The sequence below is a fragment of the Echinops telfairi genome, unplaced genomic scaffold (genome assembly GCF_000313985.2).
Source record: "Echinops telfairi isolate 266 unplaced genomic scaffold, ASM31398v2 ScPeMD7_23;HRSCAF=83, whole genome shotgun sequence".
Lineage (NCBI taxonomy): Eukaryota > Metazoa > Chordata > Mammalia > Afrosoricida > Tenrecidae > Echinops > Echinops telfairi.
Genome location: NW_022103920.1, coordinates 87,029,719 through 87,052,385, shown reverse-complemented (window position 1 = coordinate 87,052,385; position 22,667 = coordinate 87,029,719). Strand labels below are relative to the sequence as shown.

General features: G+C 47.8%; 1 protein-coding gene across 1 annotated transcript in view; it reads right to left on the bottom strand.

The window, feature by feature from the left end:
* Positions 1-1,134: 1,134 nt before the first annotated feature.
* Positions 1,135-22,667, bottom strand: part of CHN2 (chimerin 2) — a 48,455-nt gene continuing 26,922 nt past the window's right edge. Inside the window, exons 2-7 of the mRNA XM_004702747.4 lie at positions 20,269-20,353; positions 15,503-15,676; positions 9,202-9,279; positions 7,446-7,583; positions 5,306-5,411; positions 1,135-2,952 (exon numbers count right to left, since the gene is read on the bottom strand). Of these exons, the coding sequence (XP_004702804.1) occupies positions 2,781-2,952; positions 5,306-5,411; positions 7,446-7,583; positions 9,202-9,279; positions 15,503-15,676; positions 20,269-20,353 (753 nt within the window). The 3' untranslated portion in view covers positions 1,135-2,780. The remainder of the gene's footprint in view (positions 2,953-5,305; positions 5,412-7,445; positions 7,584-9,201; positions 9,280-15,502; positions 15,677-20,268; positions 20,354-22,667) is intronic.

The window sequence follows — 22,667 nt, the reverse complement described above, 5'->3', positions numbered from 1 at the left end:
CCTGTGCCAAGGTTCTCAGGTTTGTCCCAATTCCCTCATTTATGGCCCCAATTGTTTGGGGTTTTATCTCAAGGTCTGTGATCCACCTTGAGTTTACTCTTGTGCATGGAGTGAGGTGAGAATCTTTCTTCGTTTTTCTGCAGCACCATTTATTGAAGATGGCATCTGATTCCCATTTGATATTTTTTGGGGCCCTTATCAAAGATCAGTTGCCTGTATGTTGATGTTTTTATTTCTGGGTCTTCAGCTCTTTTCCATTGGTCTGAGTATCTGTCATTATGCCAGTACCACACTGTTTTGACTACTGTGGCCGTACAGTAGATGTTAAAGTCAGGTAGAGCAAGCCCTCCCACTTTGTCCTTCTTGAGGAGTTCTCTGCTAATTCTGGACTTCTTCCCCCTCCATATGAAGTTGGTAATCTGTTTTTCCAATTCTTTGAAGAAGGATGGTGGTATTCGTATTGGGATAGCATTGAACCTATATAGTGCCTTGGGCAGAACTAACATCTTTACAAATCCATGAGCATGGGATATTCTGGGATATTCTTCCATTTGTTGAGGTCATTCTTGATTTCTTGAAGTAGTGTTTTACAATTTTCCTCATACAGATCTTTCTTTTTTTTTTTAGTCAGGTATATCCCTAGGTATTTCAATTTGTCAGCACATTTTTTTTTATGCTGTAAAAGCCCCCCAGTTTTTGTTTTTTTTGTGTGGTAAAATGATGTGCCTCGGCTTATACTCAAGTCTATGCGGCAGTATCTATTTTTTCAGATGAGCAAACTCATCCCCAAACACATCGTTGTTAATGGGTAGAGCTGGTGCTTGACGTCAGGTCTGCTTCCAGAACGCTCGTTCCATTCTCCCGTCATCTTGTGCTGATGTGCTCCAACTCCGCATCCCGACAGCGGGATAAAAGCACAGGACTTCATAGAAACCCAAGATGAGAATCTTCATTCAGACTCCCCAGGAGGGAGACTGGTGGAGAGAATGGGGCACTATGGGATGCTTGTGCTTTTTCCTTGTGTGTTTGGTAATGGTAGAACTACTACTTGGGATCAAGGTTCTAAAGACCCTCTTTCCATGCACCCCAGCCACCCCAAACCACCTTCATGCTCAGACTGCACCATGCGAGACAGAAGAATTGAATACATTTAATGCTTCTCCTTCCATTTACACGATCATAAATTACAAAGTATTGTTCACTTCACAAAATAAAACCATTTCCAGATAATTTTTTTGGACAGTATCAAGAAGTACATGAGCGACAACAATCAAATCTGTACAGTTGGCCAGAACCATGGTAGCAGGGACCAAGTAAGTGGTCACCTTTGGACCCCATCCTCCTGGGACTTCCCCGGACAGAAATTGCACGCCTCTTTGAGCTCCATTTAATGCACACACACACACACACACACACACACACTGGGGAGTTCTCTTCTGGTCACTCCAACACAAGACTAGGTGAATTTTCACACAGCTCATTGCCTTTGGATAGAATTTTTAAACCAACCTAAATGTACAGTTCTTGATGTCTTAAATATTTCACCTATGTTACAAAATATAGAACTCTTGCTATGAAAAGCTCATGCTGAGATCAATATATATCATCAAGAGAAGGGTATTAGACTCATACAATCATTATTAAATTATTATCCACACACAGCTGCTTTGATCAAGGAGAAACAAATATTTGGTTAAGCCCCAAGCTTAATGCTTGCTTTTAACAATAGGCTTGTTTATAAAACAAAAATGACTTCAACGAAACAATTATTCTGCAGATTCATTTCCCTCTCCCCCATAAATGCAGATAGGTTGCAGTGTTCAGATTTGCCAGGAACAAATGACTTCAGAATGGCCAGAAAGAAAGGAGGGTAATGGTAGCTTTTCACATGGCAGAGTTACACCCAGTGTGCCCGGGTCGTAGGGACATTAAATGACCACCGTCTGCACGTTCTAGGACACACCGGCCACACTAAAGGGAAGAGGAAGGCTAATTTTGAAACCTGTGTTCAGAGTTCACAAACTTATCATGGAAAGAAAAGCCGTGGCCCTGTCAGAGCATCCTGCGATGGCTATAAACCTAGACTGTAGAGCAGGGAATGTCAATGTGTTTCACAGCAAACACTTCAAAAGCAGGGGTCGGGAGCACTGCCACCACAGAGGTATGCCAAGGTAATACTGCATTTGTGGTAAGCTCTTCTGGGCAACACAGCCAGGACACAGGTGCACAGGGAAATAGTCAATGCACTGCATTGAGTTCAATTTGCTAAAATAATATTCTTGCGGCGAACATAAAAATACGCTTTACAATATAGGCTTCATTTAACATTTCACATAGAATTGTCTTCTTCTTTTTGTAAGCAGAAAATGTAGACTTGCATCAAGTACCTCTATGGATTAAGTTCCCTTTCTATTACTGCTAAGAGTGAACTGCAAAGATGTATTTGCTCTTTTTCCTCTCTTTTTTAATAAGTTAAGGATTTGTTAATCATTCTTCCAGCAACACACACACACAGACAGACGAGGTACTGGGAAAGACCCAAGGGGGGTGGGGTGGGGTGGGGGGCGGTATCGGGTCCTCACCCTGGTCCTCACGTGGAGGGGAGCTGCTTCTCAAGGACCCGGAACCCAGCTTGGCTATGCCACTTCCCTTCGGCCCAAGAAATCCTGTCCCTTGTTTGAGAAACAAACCAAGTATAAGGGGGTGGGGTGGGGTCTTTATTCTTTTAGCCCCGTCGACTTAGACAGGGCTGGGGCCACTCAGCTCATTTCTCTGATGGGTCAAAACAAAACATCCTCGTTTTCTATCAGCAGCTGCACAATCAGCTTCTGGTACCGCATGTCGTGCAGGGTGGTCAGGGTGCTGTCCTCCGGGGGCCGCATCAGGGTAGGCCCAAACACAATGCCCAGGTTTTCTGCATTCATGAAATTGTCCTTTTCGTTCACGGTCACCCTGCGAGACAAACACATACACAGAGACCTAAGTAGATGTGTGGATAAAACCAGAGACTCGTTACGGACTTCTTTTCCTGACACCCCCCCCACCCCCAACTTTCCCAATCTCCTCACCCCTTACCAGGAGAAGTTCTCTGGCTTAGGGAAAGTACTATCAACCAATCAATCAATAGAAATATAGAAAAGTAGGGGATGCCTTATGATTTACTTTTCTTTTGCAGACGGCAGGCTTTGTCTTCAGCCTTTGTTATAAAGTGAAGCTGCTGGAGACACAACTTTGACCTTAGAAAATCAAAACTTCCCAGTCGATACGGAACTATCTTCTCAGGGACTTTGGTTCGACGTTATTAGCTGGACCCTGGGGCATACGTATTTCTAGGTGGTGCGAACAGTGAAGCTCTTGGTTACTAAGTGAAAGGTTGCCCCTTTAGACCCACCCAGAGGCAACTCAGAAGAAAGGCCTGGTGATCTATTTCTGAACGATCACAGCACCTGACAGTCCAATCCGTGGAGCACAGCTCGCTAAGACAATGGGGTCCCATTGCCTGTCTGTGTGTCTGCTGGGGAGCAGGAAGCCAAGGGCAGGTTCCCTGTCTGTTGCTGGGGCTGGTGCCAGGAGAGAAGGGATGATGCTAGAACCAAGCTGCCAGGAGTGTACGAATAGCCAGACCATTATCATGGAGTGGGGTGGGGCTGGACACAGGCCAAACAGGAAAGCTGTTGTGCATGATCTCTAGTTCCCACAGGATGAAGTCTGGGGCAGTCATTACGACTGGCGTTGAAAAACCATCATTTCAACATCCCGAAAAGAACAGCAACATTTTTAAGAATGAGATTCAAACGAGAGTTGACTGAATTCCTTGCTAGGGGAATCAAGTTACATCCCCCATGGAGGTATGGAGAAATGTTCATAAGGGATGTGAAGGGCAGTCAGTTCCCCTCAGAAGGGAAAACTACATCGAGACCCTCAGACCCTTGAAGCATATCAGGGTTGGCATTTTGCTATCATTCCAGCAAGTCAAGTCGGCTTGCATTATTTCCCTGGTGTAGAGCCAAAAAGGAGGTAGCAAAGGAGACATGTTAACTGTCCGAGTGTTCATGTCTCTCTGTAAGTCAGTCATTGCACTTGACCATGCAAGATGCACGCTAAACCAGCAGGAGACAAATACTAAACTACTGGCATCTGCCTACGCCCAAGTAAGGAGGTGGAGTGAATCACACCAAGGTCACTGCCATTCAGTTGATTCTGGAACCCTTGGGGGTGTAGCGGCTATGCATTGGGCTGCTAACTGCAAGGTCAGTGGTTCAAAACCACCAGGGAGAAAGATGTTCTACTCCCATAAAGAGGTACAGTCTCGAAATCCACAGGGGCAGTTCTAGCCTGTGCTATAGGGTTGCTATGAGCCGGCACCGACTCGCTGGCAGTGGGTTTGGTTTGGGGGAGTACCGGTTCCTGAGACTTTGCTGGGAGATGCTAGCACCTGTCCTGAGAGTGGAACTTTGTTTCCCAAATGTAAAAATGGACATTGATCACGACTGAAGAGTTTATAAAGACTTGAGAGTAAAGTCAAGTCTGACACTTGTCCCCAAATCACTTGTGCTCTTAAATTCATTAAGTGGAACTGTCCTGAGCTGTTAAGTGCTCTTGGGTTGATTCTGCTACATGGTGACCCCATGGGTTAGATCAGTGGTCCTCAACCTTCCTAATGCTGTGACCCTTTCGTATAGTTCATGTTGTGGTAACCACCCCCAACGATAAAATTATTTTCGTTGCTACGTCATCACTGTCATTTTGCCACTGTTATGGATAGGCGGACCCCTGGGAAAGGGTCATCGGCCCCCCACAAGGGCACGACGCACAGGTTGAGAATCGCTGGGTTGGAGAGTAAACTGCCCGTAGGGTTTCCTTGGCTGTAATCTTTACAGAAATATGTTGCCAGGGCTGTTTCTGCTGGACCTGCCGGTGGGTTCACCCAGTGTAAGGAACCAGGGGTGCTACCTACCCAAAATCAGGGCCACTGAGTCAATTCCAACTCATAGCGACCCTAGACAGGGTTTCTGAGAATGGAGATCTGTATGGGAACAGACAACTTCCTCTTTTTCCCATGGAGCTCCTTAAAAATGACATCATTTTATCCAAAAGTCAGTTGCAAATTCAATAAATAAATCAACCTGGGAATATCCTGGGCAAACTTCGATCTCTGTGTACCCAGGTCTGAGCAGCAGCATGTCTGTATTGTATAGGGGATACGAGACAGGAAAGCCTGAACACGGACTGTTTCTCTAGCATTGTCCACTTGCGTCCTTCTGCGTGGTCTGCTCTGGGGCGGGAGAAGGGGCAGGCGGCTTACTTCTTGAGGTGGATCATCAGGTACCGGAGCGTCTCATAGTGCGCAGGCGGCAGCAGCAGCAGCACTTCGTGGACCGCTTCCAGTCGCTCGTCTGCGTTGAGGATTTCTGTGGAGGCAGGACACGTGTCAGCGCAGAGCGGACACATCAGGACACGTGTCAGCGCAGAGCGGACACATCAGGACACGTCGGCGCAGAGCGGACACATGTCAGCACAGAGCGGACACATCAAATTAAGGTTTTCAGAGAAGTTTGGAGTTCTTGCTTGCTTTGGCTACAGGTGTGTGTGTGTATGTGTGATCTAATGCAGTCCTGAAATTGCAGATAATATTTCGTTGAACAAATGACCCGTATTCCACCTCAGTCCAGGGGGAGTTTGAGGCTGAGCACCACCTGTTTGCTGAACACCCGCACTGTGGGTGGCGGGGGAGCACACAGCCCTCGCCTTCCAGGGGTATGCAGGCTGGTGGAAGGCTAAGTGTTTGGTGACACAGGCACAAACCGGGCCTGGCTCATCTTCAGAAGGATGCAGGATGGGCCAGAAAGCTCACTAACACAGACTTTTGACTTCAATGATACCACATGTGGCTGTGTTATCTTGCAGTGGTCTAATAATCAATTTCCCGGCAGCCCTCCATAGCTGAATATCTGAGGTGACGTGAGGGCACTCACAGGCAGGGGAGGCGGCCAACTCAGCAGGCACGAATGTCACACTTCCCCCGCGTGTTGGCACGGTCGACCTGGTATGCGGCCCATGTTAGGATGTAGATACCAGGCGCACACACAATAGGAGGAAGTGGGCATGCTTCTGCCCTCTGGGCCTCTGATGGGTGTTGGCTGCCACTCAAAGCAAGCCCTCCCCAATTTCTCCTGGGGAAGAGGGTGCCCAGCTATTTAAACCCTTCCAGCCCTGCCCATCAGAACCATGGTAGAAAGGTCTGCCCACGCCAGAGCATAGGGCCAGAGCCCATGTGGGAAGGCTTTGCTATTGGTAGGTGCTGACCAGTCCACTCAGCCCCATAGTGACCTCGTGGCAAACACCCGAGTCCTGCGCCGTCCTTACAATGGTCATGTTGGAGCCCCGTGTTGCAGCCACAGTGTCAATCATCCCACTGACAGTCTCTCTCTCTTTTGGTGACCAATTAACCCAGGACTGGCCTTTCCTGATAGCACGTCCAAGGGAGGTGGACGGAGTCTTGCCATCTTTGCTTCTAAGAAGCTTCTCGGGAGTCCATCTCACACTCAGCACAGCCTACCCCGCCTATGTTTCCCGGTCAGACATCACATGACTGTATTTAGCGGCTGAAGATGATTATTGTAATAATAAAGTAGGTTTGAGTGGGGTGTCATGCATGCTAGGACCTGCATCGCCCCCTCCTCGCTGTGGCTTGTTACTGGGCAACATGTCTCCTCCTCCCTACACTGAGGTCCTCTCGGTGGACAGCAGGGCCCAGGTGATCTCTACTGACTGCTGACCCCTGACTGAGTAACTGCGGGCTGACGAAGGCAATGGTGGATGCTCCATTTCCAGGTCTCTGAGCCTCCTCTTCCTCCTCCGTAAGATGGGGATGACTACACCTGTCTTGTAGACAGTGGTGAAGATTCTTCTCTTGTGGTTCCCTCCTTTCCACGAACTTCTTGAAGCCCCTTTAGTGGAGGACTTGGTACAGTGTGCTGCTAGGTGCGGTTGAGCTACAACAGAAGGAAACGCTCCCTGGTCGCTCCCTTGCCACCGTGGCTATGTCTGAGCCCAAGGTGCACGACGAACAGCATTCATAGGAGAAACGGGGACTGTGAGGTTCTAAAGGAATGGAAGTCCATCTAGACAAGCCTCATTGGGCAACACCTGCCTTCCCTCAGACACAGGCATGCTGTCAGCATGAAAGAGCAGTGGTGTAGCCATGTTGGCCCTCACATAGAAGGAGTGACAGGGAGGGCCAGTCTGGCACCCAGGTTCAGCCCTGTTTCATGGGGTTGGAACGGGTCAGTGTGGATGGGTTTCCATGTCGTGTTTGGCTGTGTCCTTACGTGGAAAAGCATGGGGCTCATGGAATAACGCAAGCCTTTCATTCATTTTCTTGTGCTCCAAAGAATTTTATGTCAAACTTTGGTCCTCATGCCAACTGAGTTCTTAGTACTTACTCGCTGCGTCTATGAATTTGGAATAGGTGTCGTAAGTGATGACAGGGATGGGTAAGTCTCTGAAGTAGAGTTTCAGGGCCCCGGTGATGATGTTTATGTCTGGATAGATGTTGGCAGATATATCGGCCTTTTCACCATCTGAAAAAGAATCAATGATCCAAATTTTAATTAGTGTCTTCTTTCACCAAGTCAAAACATGCACAGAATTAAAACAACACAAAAGAAAAACGAAACCCCACCGTGAGTACTTCCCTCTAAGTCTCAGCTAATTACTTGGCTTCTAATAACACAGAGGTGCAAGGAGATCGAGGGAAAGCAGTGGGGAGAGCGAGGTCAGTGTCCGAGGGTTCTGTGGAGCCCAAGAGGGGAGCAGAGTAGACTTGGCCACAGGCGCTGGTTGGGTGCACCTGAATTTGGATCATAGGGATGAAGGCTCCCAACAGTACAGAAACAACCAAGGGCTCACTATCTAATTTGAAACAAAAATCAAGCTGCTCCACCATTCTCCTTTGGACTTGAATTTGGAGGCCAGACATAAGTGATAGTTGAACATCTTCAGTTTCTATTGTCCTGTTTACACTCACTGACATTCCCTTTTCGTTTTTTAATATATTACAAATTATTTTTTTATTGTGGGTTGGGTGAAAGTTTACAGAGCAAATCAGTTTTCCCTTCAACCACTTATATATATGTTGCGTCATGTCATTGGTTGCAATCCCCACAACATCCTATCCCTGATCCCATTTCCTCCCGTTTCCTGTCTCCATCCCTCCTCCTTTTCTAACCTTTCTTGCCCCTGGAACTTGCCTCTTAGGCAAACACTGATGCTTTGATCTCAAATGGCTGATTCTTCTACTTCCCTCATGGTATTGTCCCCCTGGTAGATCTGTTAATGGTCTGTCCGAAAATGGACCTTCAGTTCTAGGCCTGAAAGGTGATGAAGGGCCATTGTCTCTGGGGTTCTACTAGTCTCCAGCCTACCAGGAAGCCTGATCTATTTTGTGATTGTGAGTTTTGTCCCATATTGTTCTGCTCTAGTCAACCTGCACCGTTAAGAGTGGCCAGAACCTCCAAGACTTTCCATACTGTCTTGGGGTCTGGGCTTCATCCAGGGGGCTAGGGGCTATATCCCTTGTCTGGCTACATCAGAATTATTTGGATTGTTCATTAGAAATCCAGATTCTAGGGCTCATCCAGGTCGACTGAATGGTCTCCAGGGTGGGTCCCAGTAATCTGTGTTCTTGACCAGACACCCCACCCCCACCCCCAGTTGGCTTGATGTCTGACCCATGAGGCCACATGGTCTAGATTAAACCTGGCACTACCATAAAGAACGAGATGCACTAGCTCCTAAAAGACTAGTGGCTTCTCCTATTTCAGTGCTGGGGATTCTCCCTATTCTAGTTGGGGCTTTGGGTAAAGGAGAGAGATCAATGGGATCCTGAGTTGGGGGTGCAGACGGGTACACTGGTACCATGTGCACGGACTGGGACTTTTGGGTAATGAGGTCTAACATCTTAAATGGTGCCAAATGTCGGTTGCTGATTCAAGTCTTCTAAACTCGCTTCCATGTGGGGACTGGGCTTTTAAGATGATACAGAGCATCCAACTATGAGATTTGGAAGCCTCTGATCCTCAGTTTGTGAAGAGCAGGTATCAGCAACTATGAAACCCCATTCCCACTCCGAGGAAAATGTGGTGCCCAAAGGCAGGGTGCTGAGGAGAAGCCAGGGGGCAGTCACGGGTTTGAGCCTACCTCGGTCAAAGGCCATTTTGACGTCTTCTATGTGTTCAGTGAAGCCAGAGACTCGGTAAAGGCCTTCTGACTTCAATCCTGTTAGAAACGGAGAGTGGGAAAAATGAGAGAGTGATTCTGTAACAGACAACCCACAACATCTAAAAGGAAGTCTCGCTTCATGGCCATGCTGTGTGGTGTCAGGAAGGGAGAAAACGTAGTCGTGTTCTTACGGCTTTTAAACTGTCGTGTCAGAATGTGGACCAGCCCCCTCCACATCCAGGGTGAGTCTGTTGTCAGTGGCTGGTGTCACTAAGGGACACTAAGGGACACGGGGTCTTCTTCCTGCCTGACCCTAGAGGTGATGGATGTTGTTCATCCACGTTCGTTCTCCCTTCTGATGCCCGGCAGACTGACAGACACAGGCTTCACTGCTCCGGCCAGCTCCCTGCCCCCCCCTTACCACCACCCCCATCCCTTCCCCCCTGAGCTCGATCAGTGTGGTGTGGTTCTCTGCTAGGCCACATCCTCGTAGGTACGTGTGGGGGTGTGTGTGGGGTATATGATATCTTGATTTTACAGGAATAACCAAAACTTGATACCTTTCTACTTTTAAAAAAATCACAAATAAGGTAACAAGTGCTTGGCTTTCATGGACTTAATTGTTAAGAATGGCCATAGAAACAGATACATATAAACCATTAACATAAAATCTTTGACAATGATTTTGAAAACTTGATCATGGTGCATTTAGGCTAACAAAAAGGCTTCACTTATGTTCTCAGAGTTTATTAGTCCAGCTTTGCCCAAACCAACCCAAAGTCACTGCCATTAAGTGGATGCCGATTCACAGCAGCCCCTCTGAGTTTCCAGAGCTGTACCTCTGTGGGGGGAGAAAGCCCCGTCTTTCTCCCAAGGAGCAGCTGTTCATGTCAAACTGCTCACCTCATGGTGATCAGTCCAATCCATAACCAGTCCACCACCAGAGCTCTGAACCAGATCCCCCAAATAGCCGAAGGGGTAGACTCGGCAGGGATAGAGACGCAAGCTTTCGGATCTTGTATGTAAAAAAAAACAGGCTCCTATCTAAATTATAACGATAGCAAAAATGAGCACGCCGACAGCTTCTGCTGCCGTTATAGCATAAAACACACAGAAACAAGCTCACCCCAAACGAACACCCTGCCCAGGACTCGACCCTGACTCACACCAACCTCCTCGGCTGGAGTAGAACTGCTCCGGAGGGCTTAGGAGATGGTAAGTCTTTACAGAGGTAGGCAGCCTCATCTTTATCTTGTGGAGTGGCTAATGGGCTTGGACCGCTGACCTTTTGCTTAGCAGCCTATTGCGTAACCCATAGAGCCAGCACCTTCTGTTCTATTCTTCATCACTTGTCTTTATGCCTGTTCTTACACGCGACCAACATGTAGTGCATGCATGTAATCTCCTGCGTATGATCTGCACTGGGTCTGGATCAGAGACCGCACACACCTGGCAGGCCTGGCACTCCTCCTCTCAACCAGGACCCAGCCAGACATGTTTTGTTGCCCTCAGCCCTGCCTCTCACTGAATCCTACTCCGCTCTAGAACTTGGCCTCTTACAGCTGTCCAAGTTGCCACGACCAATCAATGGGACAATGAAATCAAACCTACTTCCTGTCCTGCCCTAGATGGTGCATGTTAGCACATCCCAGTGTGGCCGTCACATGCACTGCAGCGGAGGAAGGGTCACGAGGCCGCATGGGGTCATACTGAAGGGCAGTGCTCACCCTGCCTGCCGACAGACAGTGTCTATGGAGGCCTTACCGAGGAACTATTCTCTGAAGGAGGATGGCTGGCGTTTATCAGGAGAGGAGAGCAGCTGCCCACTGTCCTTCTAATATCTGCTCTCCCCTTCCTCGGTGGTAACAGAGCCTTTGATTTTTTAAGATACATTTCCCAGCATCCACTGCAGTGTGATTAAATTCTGGTCCATTTACAGAGCACAGAAGTGATGGGTGGAGCTTCTGGATTGTACTTATGAAGGGAAATAGGCACATTTTGTTCGTCCTTCCCCCTTCCCATTGGTTGGGGTGGTGGCCCACAAGGATGGCTGACCACTAAGGTAGCTAGTTCTGGGTTTTGGCATCTGGGTAGCTGCTCTGCCCAACCTGATGGCTCCTGGGCATCTGGATGTCTCTTGAGAAATAGATTTCTGTCTTGTTGAAGACATTGTTTTGTGGCATTTCTGTGGCAGCATTCAAACTGGTGGTTTTGGTAATAATAGTGAGGCAGACAAATTTGGAAGTGGCGTTAAGAGAAATGGTTTGGCAAGAAAAGGTGAAAAGAAACAATGCTGATACAGTTCTATATGTTGGATACCGCATCAGGTTATTCCTGTGTATCAGCTCATTGTAAACCTCAGAGTCTAGTTTGTCGGTATAATTGATTACATCTATTTTACAACTAATGAATGGGAGTTGGGGCTGCTAATGAGATAACCGATATGCCCAAGGTCATACTTAGAGCCCATGAGAGGTGGGGCTAGGATCCTAACTTCCAGTCAATGATCTTTTCACTCTACCATGTCATACAGAGACGTATGAAAGAACATTTGGGGACAATACAGAATTTTCTGTAGACTGAAGACAGACAGGAAAGTAAGGGCCATGTTGGTTTCTTCCAGTTGACCCCTGGTTCCACTCACTTTTTTCAGTCCTGTAACATCTGTGGATCGGAGCCCTGGTGGCGTAGTGGTTACACGTTGGGCTGCTAACTGGCAAGGCCAGCAGTTCAAACCCTCTAGCTGCTCCTCGGTAGAACAATGAGGCTCCCTCCACTCCTAAAGAGTTATAGTCTCAGAAACCGACAGGGGCAGTTCTACTGTCTTATAGGCTCACTAGGAGTAGGAATCAACTCGACAGCAGCGAGTGTGGTTTTGGTTTAATATCTGGGCAGGAGCCCTGGTGGCATAGTGGGTTATAAGCTGGCCTGCTAACCACGAGGTCAGCGGTTCCAAAACCCAGCTGTTCTGTAGGAGAAAGATGGGACTTACAGCAAAGATTCCCAGTCTCAGCAACCCCCAGGGGCAGTTCTACGGTGTCCTCTAGGGTCACTATGAACTGGAGTCGACTCAATGGCAGCGAGTTTGGTTTTGGGGTTTGGCTAACAGCTGTCTTTGGATATAAACTTAGTTCCGGTGTTTCTGTAGCTCTGGTACTAGGCATGCCCGCCTGTGCTCCCCGGGACTGTCCCTAAACATCATACATGGTGGCGATCTTGCTTGAACAATCAGTCTTCTCTGATTGAGGTAAATAAGCATGCGTGTATGTATTCAACAAATGTTAACGGAAGATATAAAAATCCACTATCCTTGGCCCTAATTTCAGAAGAAAGACGGGACTTTCTACTCCCGTAAACAGTTACAGTCTAGGGGACCCACAGGGGGCAGTTCCACCCTGTCCTAGTGGGTTGCTGTGAGTCAGCATTGGCAATTGGCAGTGAGTTGTTTGTTTTTTAACAGTTTTGGTCCTAATTACAGATTCTAGAGAAGTTACTGATCTAACCAAGTTGCAAAATTTTCTAAATAGTGGGACCTAAGGCCACTTGTCCCAGTCCTGTATACTGGATCAAGGTATGCCTCTCCTCTTTGGGGTGTCCTGTGTGAATCTGGTACACTTGCATCGAGACCAGGACCAAACCCAAAGAGCCAATTCAGCTCCGACAGCCACAGCAGTCAAAAGGCTGGGGGCATTCCTTCAAATCTGAGGTTGGCTGACCAGTCCTAAGGGAACAGAACCACGTAGCTTTGCTTGTCTATGGGACAGAGAGTAATTGCCTATCTTTAAAAGGCCTGGGATCACAAGATAGAATGCCCTCTTCTGGTTCGTCCGAGAAAGAACGGGATGGTTGGCTTATGAATAAACCCCCAGAGTCCAGGAAGACAATACCCATACTAGGGTAAGTCACCAAGTATGGCTGCGAAAATAATAAAAACCTTTACTAGAGAAAAGTAGCAAGATGTGAAGCTACCGTTTCTCAGCATCTCCTGTGTAGGCCTAGATGTACTTCTGAAGGCAGGGTGTTCACGTCTCTCTCTCCCCTCTCCCCAGGGAAACGGCAGTGCTAACATCCTCCAGGGCCTCCAACCATGTTCCTTCTCAACCTTCTTTGAATTGGGGGACCAAGACAAGTCTGAAGGGGCAAGATCAGGGCTGTGGGATGGATGGGGTAGCGTTTCCCAAGAACATCCTTGTGGGGCAGCCCTGGCTCCCCTCAAAGAAGAGGCAGGCACATTGTCGTAAAGGGAAAAACACATTCCTCACGGCAATGTTCCTGACCTTCTCACCAACGGAGTTTTCCCCTGGAACCCCTGTTCTGATCTGCTTTTTAAAGAACTCTTTAAACCGGTAACCCCTGGAAGCCACTGTTCTGATCTGCTTTTTAAAGAACTCTTTATTGAGAACGGGGTGAAGGATCCCAGTTGTCCATGCAATAATGCATACACAGGCTAAGAGAATTCGTCTGCAGGCTGCTTACACATGCGCGTTGGGAATAAGCCCCTACATATCTGCGCCGGAACCCCAGTTGCTATTATGTTTTTACTCTCCCTCGTAGGCGGTCCGAACAGTTAAAGCCTTACAAAGATTTTATCCATGGCCTAGCAGTTCAGGTCCACCGTATCGCTCGATGTTTTGACATTGACTCATTGCCAACGAAAGCACAAAGAAAGGAGAGACGACTCAAGCCCGGCATAAAGAACCTTTTGTTGGACAAGTTCCTACCACCTTTTCCTTCTCGATTAGACGGGCTACTATCTTAGCGCTCTTCACTGAAACAAACAGAGCCACTCTTAGGGGCACATTTCTGTATGATCGGCGGCATAGGCTTTGATCAATGATTTCTTATTTCATAGAATTAAAAAAGGGGGTTACTGTCATTCGGGTGACGGCTTACGGAGCAGATCACCGATCCCATCTTCAAGGAATTCAAGAGCTACTCCCACTCACCTCTTTCAATCCCACCTCCCAGTGTTTCCTGTTTGCCTTCCCCTTTGCTCTGAGTCGACCCCGCCCTGTGGATCTTCTAAGCGTGGCTATGCTAACACGGAGTGAGCTTAGTTTCAGACCTGAAGGGCGACTAAGGCCCATAGTCTTGGGGTTCCCCCCAGTCTCATCCAACCTTAAGAAGCCTGGTCTTTTTTATGATATTGAGTTCTGTTGCAAATCTCCACACCCCTCTGCCCCCCACTATCTAGAACCTTCTAATGTGATCCTATTCAGAGTGGTTGGTAGTGACTGCTACCCACCATCTCGCTCTTCTCATCTCAGGGTTGTAGACACTCAAGTCTGTCCTTCCTGAGTCCACGGGACTAATTCTTTCCATGTGCCTTCTGATCATCACCCCTCGCTTCCCCTCTAGACAGGGAGCTCCATGTGCCAACCTGAGGTGACTGCTCGTGTGCGTGGGAGACCTTTGTCACGACTCCTCACAGTGGGACATAGAACACTGTCTTTGTGAATTATTTTATGCCAACTGACTTTTGCGTCCCTTGAGCCTATGGTCTCGAGCCCCCAGGCCTGGAACTCATTCCCTTAAAGTGTTTGGTTGTGTCTAAGATATTCTCATATGGTGCCCCTGAATGCTCTACCAGATTCATGAAGATATTTGCAGCAGAGGAAAATACACACATACAACCATCTTCTGTCAAATCTCTCTCTCTTTATGTGTGTGTGTATGTGTATATATATATATACACATATTTGTAAGCATACTCCCTCTCTCCCTTGCACACCTGTTTAGCTTGTTGTCTAGCCAAGCATCTAGTCCCCGATGACCATTATTGAAGGATTGTGTACATGAGTGTTCGCTTTTGTTGCCTTTAACTCTTGCAAACCTCCCAGTGTGTCCCTCTACTTCCATATTTATTTCCTAACCTCTCTCCTGCTATATCTTGCCTTTACAACATACTCATTGCAAACCTGACCTCTGCCTTCTTTCTGAAGGGCTATCTGAATTGTTCTCCAGTGACATTTCTATGTCTCTTGTGGTGTTTCCAAGCTGCTACGGGTATACACACCTGCAAAATGATCTGGCCACTCACACGACAGCTACAGCATGCATTTTTTTGGCTTTTTTGGAGGTGAGAACTGTGACGTTTATGTTTTCAAGGCCGTGGACATCATGGCTTATATAGGGAGGGAAATGGATATAATTGATTGGGTAGGAAGTGGAAAAAGCTAGCTGTGTGCACATGTGTGTGTAGGCCATTTTCCTCACAACAGTCAACATACAACACCCTACAATCTAAAACAATCACCACAGTAGAGAACAGTTTCCAAACCTCTCGCTTCAATTTCCCGGATGCAGATGTCTACCACCATGGGCCTCTGGCTGTTGTGCGCTTTCACGAGTGTGGTGAGGTCGCAGCAATACACTTTCTTGATCCTCTTGAGATCCGGCTGGCAGTCGTTGGGCACGTGCTTGGAACACTGCTTGTGCACGTTCAATCCACAATCTGTGAGCAAAGAGGCCACGTTAGCCTGGTCCCGCCCTTTGGTCAAAGACAGAGAGATGCAGATTATGTTTCCGAAGAGAAAGAAACACGCCCAAGGTTTGGGAGTTGTTCTCTGGAACATTCCAAGTCGAGACGGCCAGCTCCACAAGGTTTGGATAAACTCTCTTTATTCACGACTCTGCCATATCGAGACCCTGCACCAGGCGGAGATGCCTCGGCGGGTCTCTAAGACGGAGAGGAGACTATGATTCAATGTTTCTTCTTAAGCCGTTTCTGTTATTAGACCTTAGACCGGAGCAGTCCACTGAGGCAGCTTAGGGAATAAGATGGACTGACTTTCTCTTTCCCCCTTTCAGGGTTGGAATGATTTGAACCCACAAGTAGGCTTTTGGGTTTGAGTCCCCAGAGTGAACAATGGCTCATAAATGGCATGTGGGACCTCTGCAGGGTGCTTCCATCCAGTCCTGAGAGGAGACATGCTTGGCTCCTCTGTGCCGTTTGCGGCCATTGATTCAGCTCCCAACTCCTTCACAATGGAATGAGATGTGACCTGGTCCTGAGCCACCCCCGGGCTCCCTTATGAATCCAGTCATTGAACCCCACAGGCTGATTTTCAGAATGAGATCACCAGGACGTTCTGCTAGGATTTCTTACTCTAGAAGCTCTGCTGAATCCATCCCACTTAGTGTCCTAGCGACATGCAAGCCTGCCCTGGCAGACGGGAGGCAGCTGCTCATGAGGTGAGGTGTTCTGGAATCAAACCCAGGTCGCCACCTGGAAGGAGAGGCTTCTACTACGGAACCACCGACGCCCCACCCACTCTGGAGGCAATTCTAATCTTGGATTGGAGGGGCCCGTGAAGGGTCCATGGCCACTGGCATCCTCTTGCTATTTCCTGGAGAGTGATCTCATTGCTTCTAACTTGTTCTATTGGTGGGGCAGATGCTGGCTGACAGTTTTCTTTTCTCCTTTCCTCATTTTGACACCTGTGAGATGGAAGTAAGGCCTCACTGGACACCAGTGGGCGGAGCTGAGAGTTTACGATTTATAACAAAGCCATGTAATATGATGATTAGAGTAATTATTTATAGAGCGCATTATCAAGACCCAGAGCTGAAAAGGTGATGTTAAGTTCAATGAACACATTAAAAGCCTTGTGAGCAGTTGGTGTCCACTGACGGAATTTCTCTGACGTGAACAAGGCACTGTCAACATGCTGGGAAAGAAAAAGGCCATGCCGGCAATGCTCACAGTCAATGGGTGACCTGCTCGATGTGCCTTCTCACATTTATCTGGGCATGACGAAAAATAGCGTACATGCACACTACACACACGCATGGTTAACGTCATCATCAGCTGCTTTACAGAAAACATTTAATCACGAAGATTAGAGAGGGTCTAAACCTTTGTATGCAGTGGATTAAGCTGTAGGCTGCTAACGGCAAGGTTGGCAGTTCCAATCTGCTAGCCACGTCGAAGGAGAAAGATAAGACTTTCTGCTCTCGTAAGATTCGTACTCTCGGAAACCCTCGGAGCAGCTCTGCTCTGTCCTAGAGTGGGGCTAGAAGTCAGCATTGACTCGGTGGGGTTCGAGCTTTGTAAAATCACTGGTCATTTCTCAGTGACTTTCCTATAAGGCTTACTGACTGAATTCTCTCTGTCTATCCTCCTCCCGAGGAAAAGTCAATTCCGATGCATCTTAATTGTATCAACACAAGAGACGTAATTTAAGCTCACATAAATATCCAACTTATTTGGACAGATCTGCTTTGTGGCTCTCCATATTGGAGAACTGAATAGATACAATTCATTGGTTTTCTTGTCTGATTCCCTTTTCCCAAAGGGGAGGTTAATAATAGTGCCTACCTCTAGGGGTTGCCTTGAGGATCAAGGAAATTAGCATATTTAAAGTGCTCATAAATGTGCCAGAAATATAATAAGCACTTTTCAAAAGTTGAAGACAGCCCGGTGATACACTGATTAAGTTTTGAACTGTTACCTGGAAGTTTGGCAGTTTGAACCCACCCAGTGGCTCCACAGGAGAAAGATCTAGCGATCTATTTCCCCAAAGATCCTCAAACCACTGCCAGTGAGTTGATTCCCACTCATGGGGAACCTCTACACTATAGGGCTTCTGAGACTGTAAATCCTTACTATGGGAGCCGTTAGCCTCATCTTCCTCCTGTGATGCAGCTGGTGGGTTTGAACCACCAACCTTACAGTTAACAGCACAATGCGTATCCCACTGCACTACCTGGGCTCCTTCTGTAAAGATGAAATCCTTGAAAATCCTTATGAGGCCATTCCATTCTGTCACAGCAGGCAGGATGGGTGAAGTATTATGGAAATAGGACAACCAGCAGCTAGTGATAAAAACATCGGGGTACCTGGCCAGCTCTTCTCATTCCACAAGTAGTCTTCCCTGTGTTCATACAAACTTCATTTTAAGAGGAGGCAAGAGCATAGTCATCCCAGGAGAAGCCGGGGAGTTTGTCCTGATCATAAGGACCTTGGCCCTGTATCTGGCTGAAATAACACCATTAGGGATTTTGGGCTATGCTGAATCTGGACTGGCCAATGTAAGGGCCACCGAGTCAGCCTGGCATGCTGCTTAGGGTTTCTGGTGTGAGCTACCTTGGCCTTTTGGGTTGGTCTGGGACTGGACTTCAGGGATTGCTGCATTTACATGGTGGCTGGTCTATGCTGCCGAGTCAATTCTGTGCCATGCTGACCCCCGTGACAGCGTAGAAGTTCCCCCTTGGGCTTCCTAGGCCTGTCATCTTTAGAGAAGGGCTAGGTTTTTCTCCCACAGAGATGCTGAGTGGCTTCGACCTGCTCACCTTTCTGTTAGCAGCTGGATGCTCAATGGTTGTACCAACGGGGCTCCTTATTGATTCACAGTGGAAACTAAGAAATCCCCTCCACCCAGGAAGGAGAGTTTAAAGAACTCTGGGCCCCTGTGAACCAAATTGGGGGGTGGGGTACACATGTGAACTCGATTTCCTGATTGCTGCCTCCTTGGCTTATTTTAGTTTAGATGCTTCTTAGGCATTTAAAAGAAAGTCGGTTAATTCAAGTCATACCTACCAGCAAGGAGGAGACTGGCCCCGGTGTTGGGGGAAACCCAATCAATTATCACCAGAGGCTGTTCTTGCAGCTGGCCACAAGTGTTTGCCAGAGAAAGTGTGGCAAGATGGATTAGGAAGCCGAGCTACACATGAAATTGGCAGCTCCCGGCCATTTTGTTAGCTATAGCTTAGTCAGTAAGATAGGTTGCATGCTGTTAGCAATGGGTGCGTACCTCCACTCCAGCCAGAAAAATACCTAGGGTTTCAGAGTGCTTTGAAAGGATATGCCATCAAATCAAGGGCTAATCTGATGGCAAGAAAAAGCTGAGCAGGAACTGTGGAGTCAGCCTGCTCTGATTCAATGTGCCATTACTTACTAGGTGGCCATGGGTGATGGACAATTGTATCTATCTCTAAGCCTTGGCTTCCTCGGTATAATGGGGAGGATAATGGGAGCCCCCCGCCCCACCCCACAAAGGCTGCTGGCCAGGTTCAGCAGCATGACCAGCATACAGTGCTTAAGGAGCTTGGGTTGGTGTTAATTTAAAGGCTGGCAGTTCAAGCCCACCCAGAACACAGCCAAAGAAAGGCCCAGTGTTGAGCCAGCTACCAATTGCTCAGTGCCTGGACTGGAGGTATGTATGTCTCATAATGTTTATATCCTGACTTTGTTAGCAAGGGGGTGGGGGGGAGAAGTGGCTCTTCTCCTTCTGCAATTCTCTTGGGGTTCATTTTAGAACAGCTCCCTATTGTGAAGGAGCCCTGGTGGCAGAGTGGGTGGCCTGCTGAGTTGTGAACCACAACGACAGCAGTTTGAATCCACCAGCGGCTCCGAGGGAGAGAGATGCAGCCGTCGGCTCCTGCAAAGATGCAGACGCCCAGGGGGCCGTTCTACTCTGTCCTAGAGGGTCACTCTGAGGAGGCCAAGATGAATCGCTGGCAGTGAGTGAGAGGGTTTGGAGGGTTGGCGATGACATTTCTTGTCATTCATGGAGGAGAGCCAGTTCAGTGCCCAGCGGAATGCCACTCCCAGGCAGCCTCCACCCGTCTGTGGGTGGAGGCGTGAGTGTTGCTATTGTGCGGAACAGATTTTCGTGGAACTTCCAGACTAAGAGGCACTAGGAAGAGCCCTCGTGATCTGCCTCTGAAAAGCAGCCGAGGGAAACCTTGTGGATCACAGCAATGTGATCGCCAGCGAATTGTGGGGATGGACGTCGGCTCAGGACTGGATGCTGACCCGGTGGCCACGGACAAGTTCAGAAGGACACCCTGTGGTGGGAGGCAGGCCCACGGAAATGGACGGGCTTTCTGTTCGCGCCTTGCACCTACAGGGTGTCTTCCTTCTCCTCCTGACAAAGACCTGGAAGCAACTTCCCACCAAGCAATGGACACCTTGAACCCTGGAGCAAGCTAGGCTTTTGCACGAATCTGGGCACATGGCCCAGCTCTGGCAAGATGCCTCCTCCTTCTCCATGAGTTGCCACTTGGGTCACTAGAAAGGAATAAAGGGGGCCCGAGCCTCACCTGAGCACTGGACCCCTTGGGCGATGAGTCCCCACATGAAATTGGCACAATATTCACACCAGTGTGGGCCTCGGAATGTGTGCACCTGTGGGAAAAGAAAAAAGAAAGTGAGAAATGGCAAAGAATTCAGAGTCAAGATGTGAAACAACAATGGCTTTGGGGGCGGGAGAAGCATCCCTCCCAGAGCTTCGAATGCTCTGCCTTCATCTCCAAAAATCCAGCATGGGCCCCACCCTCCAAGTACAGTGCCAAACCAGCAGAACCAGTCTAATTTGAAGAACACAATGCTCCTGGAAGATGTTTTGGAATTTTACAAAAACGCACATACTGTCAGATGTTGGCTAAGATCTTTCAAAATAGCTAAACTCCCATTAACAAACCAAAGAAGTATAATGCCTTATTATTATTATCTTTTAAAGGGCACAACAGGAAGGTCTGATACACTGTTTAAAGTCAAACAAGTAAGACAACAAGTGGAACAGGACCGCAGGTATGGCCACAGTTTGGGGGGATTACGATGAGCGGTTCTACATTAAGTACATAATACAGAAAGAGACCAAAGAACCCTGCTTCCTGCCTGTTAGAAACTCACCGTCTATAAAAATGCTGAAAGAAATAAGCAAGTTAATAAGCCAAAGAGTAACCTTAGGGCCACGGTTTCCATTCAGTAAAACTAGTTAAGTTTGGTCTTTGGGTGGCTCAGACCCCAACCGCCCCTTACATTGTCTCGGCCTGAGACAGGGTGCACGGGTCTCTCCCGGTCTTCTTCCCAGAGAGAGAAGTGCGTGGCGCGTGAATGGCCAGGAGACTCAGCAAGCAGCCCTTGCAGGAATGCAGAGAACTTCATCCTAGGCGCATTTCATCTCGCTGAAATGTCAGGATTCATGTAGAGGCCCACTCAGTTGACTGAAGTGTGGGGGGAGGTCAGATGCGCAGGCATTCCCCCCTGAAGAAGTTCAGTCACCAGACCAAGGGGTGGGCCTGCTCCCTGCGGCTGGGGACACTGAGCTAAGGCTTGGGACCATTAGCTTAGTTCCTGTAGGTGGAGTTTTCACCCTACTGATAATGGTTCCTATGGAGACCCAGAGACCACCCTCATTACTGTGTAACCTATAGTCCAGCCCCTCCCTGTGACGTATGTCTCTACCTGTAATTAGTGGGCTGGCATGCTCCCAAAAGGGATATAGGTGTGGGTCAGCAATATAGAGCTCTCTGACCTCTCTCTGGATCCCCTCTCTCCCTTGTTCCCTTGCCCCTCTCTCCACGTGAACCACCAAGCTGGGCTGAGGTGAGCAATGCTACCATGTAATGTGTCTAACTGCATTATTGTAATATCTCTCATGCTCTCGATGACTTTAATATAATACTTATATATCTCAACCGTACAATTGTGTTTACTGAACCCGTAGGTAGTAGCAGCGGGTGGGGGCTGGCCCTTCACTCTCCAAATTTAATTTAATACTACAAATGGTGCCTAATGCATGGCAATGAGTTATACCCCATGTAACAATTGTACAGCCCCACCGGAATACAGAGTGAATCTGAAAATTATGTGAAGGAGGATCCGGTGTGGGGATTTTCAGATAAGTAGTGGAAATAGTGAATGAGTATTTTAAAGAGAACAATGGGGCAAGGTAAAAACAAATGTGAAACTTTGGTAGTACGCTCATCTACTTACTGAAAATACAGGGTGTAAAAGTAACAAAGAAAAAGATGCAATGTTTTCTAAAAGTAGTAAAAAGGTATAATCTATGGTTCCCGGAGGAAGGAACTTTTGATATAGAGACCTGGGAGAAGGTCATTGTTAACTTAAAGGAGGCACACAGAGATGGGAAGAGTATCGTGGTCTCAGTGGATTCAAGTTAAGATGGTTTTAGTACCTTTGCAGGAAGAAGAGAATAAGGATTATCAGTGTAGTGAGAAGTCTTGTGTGAGCGATCCTAATCTAGAAAAGCAAGCTAAAGTGTCTATGAATGAGTATGAATTAGGTGATGAAACTTTAGGAAAAACTGAAGCAGGGATTGATTTGTTATGTGAAGCCTCTGATTCTAAAAGAAACTTCACGGCCAAAACCTACATGCCCTCGGGGGACTACAGCCTCCAAAGGTTTAAAGGTGATAAAGTACTAGGGGCAGTGGATTCCAAGACCCAAAGCAAGGCTATTAAGCAACCCCAGGAAGCTCCCTTGCTTTTGAATGTAGGGAAAGCAGAGAAATAGAACCAATAGAGTAATGAGGAACATCTAAGCTACGCAAACCTAAATCAGGTGAGAAGCAGGCAGAATGGGTTTCAGGCAGATAAGATTTTAGGCAGAACTGAAAAAAACTAAGCCTGAGTCAGAAGGGGACATAGTAAAATCATCTGCTCCCCTGCTGGAATTTAGTGTAAGAAAGACCAGA